Source organism: Barbus barbus, assembly GCF_936440315.1.
Source record: "Barbus barbus genome assembly, chromosome: 18".
Taxonomy (NCBI): Eukaryota; Metazoa; Chordata; class Actinopteri; order Cypriniformes; family Cyprinidae; genus Barbus; species Barbus barbus.
In genome coordinates, this window is record NC_136746.1 from 19216468 (window position 1) to 19228741 (window position 12274).

General features: G+C 39.3%; 1 protein-coding gene across 1 annotated transcript; it reads left to right on the plus strand.

The window, feature by feature from the left end:
* The first annotated feature begins 294 nt into the window (after positions 1 to 294).
* Positions 295 to 11891, plus strand: LOC306884405 (uncharacterized protein). Its single transcript, XM_079440226.1, has 4 exons — positions 295 to 398; positions 10758 to 10840; positions 10960 to 11413; positions 11496 to 11891. The coding sequence occupies exons 1-3, from the start codon at positions 326 to 328 to the stop codon at positions 11266 to 11268; spliced, it is 465 nt and encodes a 154-aa protein (XP_079296352.1). The 5' UTR covers positions 295 to 325; the 3' UTR covers positions 11269 to 11413; positions 11496 to 11891.
* Positions 11892 to 12274: the final 383 nt, after the last annotated feature.

Consider the following 12274-nt stretch of genomic DNA (forward strand, 5'->3'; position numbering starts at 1 on the left):
TAAACTATTATTTGGATATATTTTTTATTATTATTATACGATTTTTATGTATGACGGTTAAAACTAAATTTACTTTCAGTTTAAAAAATGTTTAGCATATATACAAAATATATTTTGGGCAGAAAATATATATATGAAGGGTTTGAAGGTGACTAAATGTTCATGTTTTGTGTGAACGATCTCTTTAAATTTTTAAGAGCTGCCACTTAGCGGCACTGTTTGCCTGGTTTTGCGCGTTGACTCTTCGTAATAATCAGTCACACATACCACACACAAAAACACATTCCCTGTGGTGAGGCTGATTCAATATTCCACCAGCTGATTTATGCAGAACAATTCTCCACAGGAATGGCTGGAGCCAGAGAGAGGAGGGGGCAAAAACATCTCAAAAAAGATTGGTAAAAAATAATTATCTCTGGTGTCACTGTTGCAACAATCTTTGAGGCTGATGTCAATGAAATATTGAACAGCACAATCACTTTGAATGTGATCTGAGGAGGGCTGGCGGTGGGTCAGGCAGAGAGCCACAGGAGCGCGCTCAGAATGTTCCGGAAACGTGGGCTGAATGCAGAGCGGGGAGCGCACCACTGTCTGCAGTCATTTAATATGTCAAAACACTCCTGCTTCTCCTCGTCTGCGAACCTGGCGTCTGCCAGTTTGCTTTTTCTAAATGAATGTCACGTCTGAAAGTATATATAATTTATATCACATTGAATTATTTCTCGTTTTGCTGCTGTATCCCATGTACTTCTCTGTTTCTTTGTGTGTGGCAATAGCGGCAGAGCGGGGTTTCCTTTTGCTTTGTGTTCTGCACACACTCGCACATTGAGTTTGTCATGGTCTCGCTGCCAAGTGTGAAAGCCAGTCGTTCTCATGCACCCGTCTGATTTCCTCGGGCTGCTGTTTAACTTGCTTAACCGCTCAAAGCTAATGGTCAGCAAAAAGTTGCATTTTAGCATCGTCATCACATTGACCACGACCTTTTAAAGAGATTTGCATACAAACAGAAGGTCCTTGATGACAAAAGATGCATGCTGATGGTTGTCTTTGAGGTTGCAGATTTAATAATAGGTACAGCTATGGCTGATCCTGAGGAAAAGCTCATTGTATATGCTGAGATGTGACCATTGCAGTATGACTATGATAGCAGATCTTTATGCCTGCATTTAACAAGCTTGCTTTTTTCTCTCTCAGTGAAACTGAGCTTATGACACACTTTACTTTGACCAACTCTTAAGTAGGTCGAATGAGTTGAGGCGTCCTTGGTGTCTGTGTCAGTGCGCTCTGAAGAACAAAACATGAAGTCTCCTTGACTTTCCTGTACTGTGTGTTCAGTCACAGACATATTTTCTGTTCGCCAGCCTCTTTGCACCTTTGATAATTAGCACATTTTCCTGTTCAGTCAGGTACATATCAACAGGTATATCATAACAGATTGGTTGGTTATTTTCTTAATATACAAAGTCATCATGGGGTCGCTTCTCAAGGGCACAATAGTCAGAAACTATTAGTGAGAGACACTTTGCAAGATTTTGGGAGGATCCATGAAGATACTTGTGAACTAATGTAATTTTAGGTAAACTGGGTCATTTTTGACATTGAGAAGTGTATATACAAAAGTTGGTGAGATTTTTAAAAATGTTTTTGAGAAGTTATGCCCACGGACATTTTATTTGATTTAAAATACAGTAAAAACTGTAATATGTAATATTATTAGTTTTTGATTTGAATATTTAAAATGTAATATATTCCTATGATGACAAAACTGAATTTTAAACATCCATACTCCATTCTTCAGTGTCACATGATCCTTCAGAAATCATTCCAATATGTTGATTTGTTGCTTAGGTAACATTTCTTATTATTGTCACAGCTGAAAAAGATATGCTGCTAAATATTTTGCGGTAATTGTAATAATTATTTTTCAAGATCCTTTAATGAATATATAGTTTAAAAGAACAGCATTTATTTGAAACAATGTAAAAGTTTTTACTGTCACTTTTGATAAATTTAATGTATCCTTAATGATTTGTTGCTTTGTTGTCAGGAAATGATAAATTTGTGTTTAGTTAACATTTACATAATTTTGAAACAGATTGAACAAAAGCATTTTATGACAGATGACAACCTGACAACCTCATTAAAATGCATGCACAACAAAACATCAAACATCTTTACAGCATTTTTATATCTATAATCATGTATAAGTTTATGACTATGCAGGGAAATACAGTGTTAGGTTACCAGGTTATTCTAACCAGACATCTTTTCAATACATGTAGAGTGTGTGGGCGCCCTTGCGTTCGATATCTCCTGACCAACCTGCATCTCACTGCAAAGGTTACAGCGTGCTCTCCCCACAAATTGATTAAAGGAGAGTCTCACTCAGTCACAGAATAGTGCAAACAATCCAGCACCCATCGATAGGAAAGAGGCAGCCAGGTAAACTACTGTGTTCAGGCAGTGCTTTGAAAACAGCACAAATGGCCTTTTCCATTTTCCGTGCCTACTTCTTAACCCCCTGCAGTGCTTCATCTCTGTTCCTCAGCTATTCGCTGTCAGTCCGTTTCTTATGTTTCCTTCACTGCACTTCAGACTTCTATTGTATACATGTACAGAGTAACAGTTCTGGCAGCTGTTGCTTTGAATCTTTTATGCTTTAAATCAGAGATAACAGAGCAGAGCAATAAAACAGTTTTAGATCTGTCTCAGGATGCATTTATGAATCATACTGTGGTATTTTTGGAAAATGGCAACTTTTTACAGATTTTATTTATTTAATATTTTTTAGTTCTAGTCCTTGAATTTCATTAGCTGATATTCAGTCCAACAGCACTGGGACTTTTTTTTTATCATTTGTATTGCTTCTCCATGTTTGCAATTTCCAAACACACTCAATCTGGGTTGCATTTCCCAAAATCGAGTTAATTATCAAAAATGCGATCTGAGAGAACAGCAATCCGACCACTCTAAAAGTTATGGGTTTACAATGCTTTTTTTTTTTTGGGGGGGGGGGGGGGGGGGGGGCATTAGTGGTGGGTATTTTCAGTGACTCGTTTTACATGTTACATCTTTATACCATAGGTGAGTCAGTGAACCATTCATTTAACCAATTCAGTCAAACTACAGTAATTCATTCATGGAGGATTCAAGTCTTTATGAATGAGTCATTCATTTTTTTAAATCGTGCTCTTTCATTCAAAATTGAATCAAGTAATTTTATGAGCTAGTCATTGAATCAGTCACTCAACCGAATCGAATCACAAAAATATATTAATTCAGAAACACAGCTAGTGATAATTCTGTGCTGGCTTTGTTTGGAATTCATATTATGTTCATTGGTGATATGGAAATAAAGTACAAACCCGATTCCAAAAAAGTTGGGACACTGTACAAATTGTGAATAAAAACAGAATGCAATGATGTGGAAGTTTCAAATTTCAATATTTTTTTCAGAATACAACATAGATGACATATCAAATGTTTAAACTGAGAAAATGTATCATTTTAAGGGATAAATAAGTTTATTTTAAATTTCATGGCATCAACACATCTCAAAAAAGTTGGGACAAGGCCATGTTTACCACTGTGTGGCATCCCCTCTTCTTTTTATAACAGTCTGCAAACGTCTGGGGACTGAGGAGACAAGTTGCTCAAGTTTAGGAATAGGAATGTTGTCCCATTCTTGTCTAATACAGGCTTCTAGTTGCTCAACTGTCTTAGGTCTTCTTTGTCGCATCTTCCTCTTTATGATGCGCCAAATGTTTTCTATGGGTGAAAGATCTGGACTGCAGGCTGGCCATTTCAGTACCCGGATCCTCCTTCTACGCAGCCATGATGTTGTAATTGATGCAGTATGTGGTCTGGCATTGTCATGTTGGAAAATGCAAGGTCTTCCCTGAAAGAGACAACGTCTGGATGGGAGCATATGTTGTTCTAGAACTTGGATATACCTTTCAGCATTGATGGTGCCTTTCCAGATGTGTAAGCTGCCCATGCCACACGCACTCATGCAGCCCCATACCATCAGAGATGCAGGCTTCTGAACTGAGCGCTGATAACAACTTGGGTTGTCCTTGTCCTCTTTAGTCCGGATGACATGATGTCCCAATTTTCCAAAAAGAACTTCAAATTTTGATTTGTCTGACCACAGAACAGTTTTCCACTTTGCCACAGTCCATTTTAATTAAGCATTGGCCCAGAGAAAACGCCTGCGCTTCTGGATCATGTTTAGATATGGCTTCGTTTTTGACCTATAGAGTTTTAGCCGGCAACGGCGAATGGCACGGTGGATTGTGTTCACCGACAATGTTTTCTGGAAGTATTCCTGAGCCCATGTTGTGATTTCCATTAGAGTAGCATTCCTGTATGTGATGCAGTGCCGTCTAAGGGCCCGAAGATCACGGGCATCCAGTATGGTTTTCCGGCCTTGACCCTTACGCACAGAGATTGTTCCAGATTCTCTGAATCTTTGGATGATATTATGCACTGTAGATGATGATAACTTCAAACTCTTTGCAATTTTTCTCTGAGAAACTCCTTTCTGATATTGCTCCACTATGTGGAGCAATATCAGCAGCATTGGGGGAATTGGTGATCCTCTTACCATCTTGACTTCTGAGAGACACTGCCACTCTGAGAGGCTCTTTTTATACCTAATCATGTTGCCAATTGACCTAATAAGTTGCAAATTGGTCCTCCAGCTGTTCCTTATATGTACATTTAACTTTTCCGGCCTCTTATTGCTACCTGTCCCAACGTTTTTGGAATGTGTAGCTCTCATGAAATCCAAAATAAGCCAATATTTGGCATGACATTTCAAAATGGCTCACTTTCAACATTTGATATGTTATCTATATTCTATTGTGAATAAAATATAAGTTTATGAGATTTGTAAATTATTGCTTTCCTTTTTTATTCGTAATTTGTACAGTGTCCCAACTTTTTTGGAATCGGGTTTGTAACTGGCAACTGTGTGTAAAATGTAAGTTACTCCATATAAACTTGCAGTACAAAAGCAACAAGCACTTGCAATTAAACAGTTTGGTCTGAATATCAGCTTGGCTGTGATTACCTGCAGTTGAATTTCAGTCATATTGAGAACAATAGCTCTCTTTCTCGCTTGATATTGCTTAAATATTGTATTATGTTATACTTAGGCCATAAATCTGCCTTCTAATTATTACAGTGACAGTGAGTTGCTGATGAAAGAGTCGGAGTTGTGGTGTATGCAGCAGTAGAAGAGGACGCGTTGCTTGTATGGCAGTGGTAAGAATGACATAAATGGAGCTTTCAGCTCAGGGACTGGTAACAGATGGTCTTGGAAAATGAGGTTCTTCTCAGCAGCGCTGACGTGCACTCCCAGGCCCCCACCGGCCCTTATTTCTCTCTTTTCCTCTCATTGTCTCTTTACTGTTACTTTCCCTCTTCTTTCTCTTTGCAATTTCTCGTGCTTGCTCCCTTTCATCCCCGATGATTTTGCAAAGGTGCAAAAGCCAGAGAACTCATAGGAGTAGTCCTACATTAGATTGCTTTATCCATGCCAATAGAGGTGAAAAGAGGTGTACATAGGGTGGGGAGAAGACCGAAAAAAGGGAAGAGGATAAAGGGGGAAGTAGAGATCGACAAGAGGAGAGATGCTCCTAATTGAGTAGAAAGTACACAAAGATCTGCTGTCTGCTTTCTGAAAATCTCTCTTGCACCTCAAAATGTGTGTATGTTTGTTTTCTCCTAGTCCTGCTGAATATGCAGAGACAATAAGTAAGACTTGGGTTGAATGATCTACCCAAAAAGCGTAAAAAAAATATTGTTCTGGTTGATCCTAATAGAATGCAACAGTCGGCTTCCAGATGTAAAGATTTCATGCATTTTTTTACATAAGGCAATTGATTTCGAAAGATAACTTTAAAGACAGACCTACTTTGAGCCACTTGGTTGTTAATCGATATGTGCTTTGTTGAAGCCTTGTTTTTGAAATAATCATATTCAACAGTAGAATTATAGTGAAAAACTACTTAGGCCTAAATATTTTTAATGAATCTAAAAAATAATCAGCATCTTTAAATTAGCAGTTTTATATTTTGCCATATTTTTTTATTTAATTGTCATTCACAATGCTTTAAAATTGTAGTTAATTCCCTCATTAAGAACATTTAGTTCACAGTTTTGTACTTGTTTTCTTTTTGTCTGACTTTCTTACTTTTTTTGCTTTAAATCAAAGTTTTGTGATTCACCTAGTATCTGGTTTGCTCATGGTTCAAACTTACTCTATAGCGTTAGTTTAAGATGGGGCTCTGTTTTTCTAGCCAGTTGGAGATGGGGGTGTCCTTCAGCTTTCAAAACCATCCCTCGGTGGCTGATATGTGAATTTGTGATCCACATTTGGCATCCTCCAAAATTGCCCTGTATCATCTATTATGCATTAAGTGGTAAACTGTTTCTCTCTTAAGTAGAGTAGGGAAATTGACTCATTTATAATGTTCAGACTTTAATGCTCTCCTGTCTGGTATTCCCAAAAAAAACATTGGTAGATGTCAAACTTTAAATGAGAGTACACATTACACATGTGGTAGAGCTTTTCTGCTGCATCCAGGTTGTTCTCAGTGAATATTTATTTCACATCCTACATACCAATTAGGACCTCACGCCATGGTCTTCTAACCCTTGTCACATGGTCTTCTCCTTGCTCCAGCTGTACAGAATTGAATGGAATTAGAAGAACTGAGAGGTAATAGGTACAGTTGCAGATTTATCATGCATGGATTTGTGAGGTTGTGTCGGCCAGTTCTGTCACCTGGGTCCTGGCAGCCATTCTAGCTCTTCCTGACGCAGTTAGCAGATGGTGGGGCTGTGCCTGCCCTTCTCCAGGGGCTTCTGTGGATAGAAAGAGAAACTGAGACAAATGTTTTGCCACTGTACCTTTGTTACAGACCAGGGACATCCCCTAGCCAAGGAGTGTGTCAATGTCAATGTGTCCATATTTGTTGAAGTGCATCAAACTGTGTGTTGGTATTTGTCCAGAAAAACCAATGAGATGTCATCCCTAATTCAGCGGCACCTCTTCAAGCAGGATACAAAGTCAGTTCCAGGTTTTGATGCTTGAACACATGGCTTAGCTTGTAATGGTCTCTCACTGTTGAGGATTGGCAGAGGTGATTACCGCACTACCTCATGTCAAAGCAAACAATGCTTTGACAAAGATCTTCCTGATACAACTTGAGGTTTATGAAATTAAAGCGAGAAACGAGATTTATATTCACACATCCAGCACTTGAAACGAGATGGAGTGGATTTGATGGAAATATCAGCACTGAATTAATCACTGGTCTGCTTTGATCTGTTGTAACTTTTTGTAAAGTCGTTCAATTGACGTCCTGTTAAAATCGATGAATGAGATACATAATTTATCAGCAACACTTTATGCTGTGAACCAGACATCTGTCTTTCATAAAGCAGTGTATTCTCTATGAAAATTTTTAAATATATCTTTCATTAGTCATTATTTTAGTCTAATCTTTCATTATTTTAAAGACGTAAAATATACCCAAATATAAACCCAAATATAAAACCTTGTCATTATTTTCTCATCCTCTTATTATTCCAAATCCATATGCTGCTATTTTTTCAGTTGAACACCAAAGTGGAAAATTTTGAACAATTGTTAAATACAAGCTTGAAAAAAAGAGCCACCAAAAGAGCTTCATAAAAGCATTGCAAAATGTGTCCATCCGACTCTTGTACAATTCCTCACACAATAGTAAAGTGTCCATCATATGCAGAACTGATGTGTTGGGTCAAACAAAAACACACCATTAAAATTAAACCTGACCAAAAAGCCCAACTCGTAACCTAACCATGATTGTATAGGGGCAAAATACACACACACAATAAATATATATATATATATATATATATATATACAAACCAAGTCAAAGACATATAATTTTGCCACCTCATGAATTAGTTATGAGACCATGTTGGACTGGTCATTTTTCAATTCTGGACATGAACATATGAACGTAGGCTAGACATGAGTTGTGTGGGAGGGCAAAATTATCTGTAAATAATCACCTAAATGTCAGCCTGTCCATCACACTAGGCTATTTCTGTACTTTTTTTGTAGTGGTCACTATGAACTGTTCTGTGGTTAGAACTACATAATGAATCTTCGAAATTGTGAGATAGTGTTTTACTTTATTACATTTTTAAAAAAATAAATAGATAAAACAATCTGCGAGAAGGGTTGGAACAACATAATTGTCATTTGTGCATGAACTGTACCTTTAAGAGTTAAGCATGTGTTATTTTCTTTGAACATTTAGCAACTTGTTCTAGGTGTGTCGCTGCTGTTCTATGCAGCAGTCTGTTGTATCAGCATCACCACCTCTATATTGTGTCAGTTGCTAGGTACTAATATGTAAAATGTGTTGCCTTTAACCCCCCTCAGGACCTGGCAAATGATTTGCTTCAGAGGCCATGTAGGGTTGCTAGAATTCTAATCATGTGTGCTGAATCCCAAGCTCGACTCAGGTTGCGATTCTTCCCAAACAAAGAAAAAAAAGCATGAGGCATGAAGAAAACAACCCCAATATCCCCCACAGACCCCGTCATGTCTCTCACTCCAAGTAGATACATATGCTGGTGTTGCTACGTAGCAGCTTTGATGCTTTTGGTCAGCAGATCATTTCCCCCTTCCTCTCTCTCAGTTTTGAAATGAATGTCTGAGAGCATGTCTTTCAATCGTGCATCTTATTTCATTCTTTCCTTCAGACCGACATTTTCCCATTTCAAGCCTCTCCTGGTGCACTGTGGAAAAGAGATATGTTTTGTTTATCAGTGTGTGCGTCTCACCCACTTGATTGTGCAGGAAAACAGTGTGAATGAGATCGCAGCATGCAGCAGACCGGCAGCATCTGCACTGTAAATGACTCTCCTGGTTCCCTCTGATCGCACATCCCTGTTGTTTTCATGCAGAGAGAGGGAGTGACTGAGGAGTCGTGGCTTTAGCAGGGCCAGCAGATGCTCAGATCACTAAAGGAGGCTGGGATGAACTGAGAAACAGGCTCTGGTGGTCCAACCAGAATGACAAATTTGATTCCCTGGATGAGGGCCCACAATTTGTTGAACAGATTGCCGAGCGGTGGCGTGATTGGACGCTGTGTGGACTGATTTTGTAACGGACTGATCCAAGAACAAGTTTTGTGCTCTCCATAATGATTGGGAAGCCTAGTGATGGGCTTATAGGAGGACAATCTCAAACCAGAGCTTTAGCTCATGCATCAGTCTGTTCTCTTATCTGAGCTGAGGCTGTTGTTATCACACAGGCTGGCACCTCCGGTCGTCTGTCGCTTACCTGTGGCCGATTATCTCCAGGCTAATCAGAGGCCGAGGACTGACTGAAAATGATTCAATCAGCTGTCAGGGATTAAGCCATCTCCATTCAACCCAGTCAGGGCTGTATCAAGCTACGTTTTGTATAAAAACACTCACTCGTAATGGTTTTTATTCCACAAGATCACACTGATTGTGAACCCCTTCGGCTACTGAATCATTTGTAGTGTTCAGTTCATCACTTTTATTAGTCTCCAAAACTGACAAAATACCATAATATTAGTTCATATGATGTGCTTTATTCCTAGTCTTTAATAAAGTTATACTATATTGCATTGTGAGTGTGAAAACTGATTCAGTGAGTTGGTGATTAAGTCAGGGAGTTGAACTTGAGCATTATGAATTAGAAGACTCACTGAAAAGAATTGTTTCGAAAGAATGGTTTGCTCATTGATCCATTATTTGATTTTAACTCACTGATTCATTGATTTTGTTGTCTGTTTAGCAGCTCACAGGAAGATCCAATTATCTGTGAATAGCGGCTTTTATGATGAAGAGGAGTATGAATGCATTAAAAAATCACATAATATAGCGTTGGAACAAGAATGACAGAATAAATTCTGTAATTATTCAATTCAAATGATTCAAATAATGACAGATTTTCCCTCTTTGAGTGAATTGTTCATTTTAATTATTCCTTGAGGCTTCCTTAAATGCATTTTAGTGAACTCATAATGTGAAAATGCCTTACCCTAAACAAGAACCTCTAAAAAAGTGTATTTTCAATCATTTCTGTATTTGTATGCCAACTGGTTTTTAATCAAATATAGATGAAATAATTTCATTACTGTGTGAATAAAATCTCATTCATTAATGGTGGAGATAAGAGGGCTACAGAATTGGCTTTCAGATCCAATTAAATGTTCCGCTTTTTGTGCCATGTTTAATTCATAGGTGTGGGGGTTGCTTCTTTGTTGCATGGTAAACTATCATTTGCAAAATTCAAGTCATATGACAGTAGCCCTTTTGGTCATAAATTTTGCATGCATGATGTAAGGTACACGTTCATACAAATTCAGTAATGGACCTTTCATTCAGTAATTTCAGCACACTAATATTAAAAGGACTACACGCATGCGCTGATTTGTGACTGTGTGTTTTGAGCTCCATCAAGTTGATTCTTTATCGTCTATTTTCTATCTTAAAAACAATTTTATACACTATCATTTTCGTTTCTATAACGTGTGAATATATCCCCTATAGCATTCTAAAACAAAACCAATCAGAGCGCCTTGTTATCACTAGTTTTATTTTGATAGCCCGTTAGCATCGGCAGCGTGGCTGCTGCTAATCTCTATTCACACACATTACCATTGTTTCACTGTTACTTGCTTAAATGGCAGATTTGTGTCTTCCTTTGAGTGCAGGTGAGGACACATTCGAGCTGTATTCGGTGCAGCTGGAGGCCGTGGAGAAGCAGATCCGCGACTTGGTGGAGAAGCAGGCCCAGGTGAGAGAGCGGAGAGCCGCACTGGAAACATCCCAGGCTGACGCTCACAAGTCCGGGGTAAGTATACAGCACGCTGCTAACACTCCCACCACCTCTGCTCCGTGTGTTTCTCTGCACAGACCCTGTGCACCCAGGACGCAATCTTCCCAGATGTCCTTCACTCCGGCACCGGGACGCCACAGACCCTGGGTGCACCAGCAGCGGAAACGTGTGCCAGGTCCCGGGCGACGACCTCTCCGCCTCCGGTCTTCGAGATCTCCACCTGGAACCGCTTCGCTCCCCTCCGCGAAACGGAACACGACGCTGTGATCGTCGGAGACTCCATCGTTCGGCACGTCCGTGCTATGTTAGCTGAAGGTAAAGTGCACACTCACTCACTCATTTCCCCGGTGCTCGTGTTCTCAATTTTTCTGCGCAGATACCCGTGATCCGGAAGGGCGACAAGAGCATCGGTGCTGTCATGCTGCACGCGGGGGTTAACGACACCAAGCTGCGGCAGACAGAGACACTGAAGAGGGACTTCAGGAGCCTGATCGAGTCCTGATCAGGACCACTTCCCACGTATCGACGATGGTAAACGAATGGTTTTTGTCATGGTGTAAAAACAGAAACTGCTCTTTGTTAATAATTGGAATATTTTCTGGGAACGTCCTAGGCTTTTCCGTGCTGATGGCCTGCACCCCAGCAAAGTCGGAGCGGAACTCCTGTTGGACAACATCTCCAGGACGCTACGCTCCATATGACTAGTAAGCCAATTCTCAAATAACTACTATGATGACTTTTGTTCTACCCACTTAAAAGATAGAAGTACTTGCGTAGAAGTACTTGCGATACTGAAAAGCCGCAGAAGAACCGCTTCTCAATATTATTAACTCATCGTTATCTTTAGGTCACGTCCCAAAACCATTCAAGCTGACGGTTATTAAGCCTCTTATTAAGAAACCACAACTAGATTCTAATGAACTGGCAAATTACAGACCCATTTCAAATCTTCCGTTTATGTCTAAAATCTTAGAAAAAGTTGTGTCTGCTCAATTGTGTTCCTACTTGCAAAAAAAAAAAAAATCTCTATGAAGAATTTCAGTCAGGTTTCAGGCCTTACCATAGTACAGAAACTGCACTTGTTAAAATTACAAATGACTTGCTTCTTGCTTCAGATCAAGGCTGCATCTCATTGCTAGTATTACTTGATCTTAGTGCTGCGTTCGACACTATAGACCATGACATACTCATAGATCGATTACAAAACTATACTGGTATTCAAGGGCAGACTTTAAGATGGTTTAGATCCTACCTGTCCGATCGCTACCACTTTGTTCATTTAAATGGGGAGTCATCTCAATTATCACCAGTAAAGTATGGAGTACCACAAGGATCTGTCCTAGGTCCTCTGCTATTTTCAATATACATGTTGCCCCTTGGTAATATTATTAG

Bases quoted from the DNA above. Each gene is read 5' to 3' on its own strand.
- LOC306884405 (XM_079440226.1), top strand. From the start codon at position 326: ATGCAGAACAATTCTCCACAGGAATGGCTGGAGCCAGAGAGAGGAGGG. The intron at 399-10,757 runs GTAAAAAATAAT...CTTTGAGTGCAG, and splicing joins AAACATCTCAAAAAAGATTG to GTGAGGACACATTCGAGCTG. The intron at 10,841-10,959 runs GTGAGAGAGCGG...TTCTCTGCACAG, and splicing joins TGGTGGAGAAGCAGGCCCAG to ACCCTGTGCACCCAGGACGC.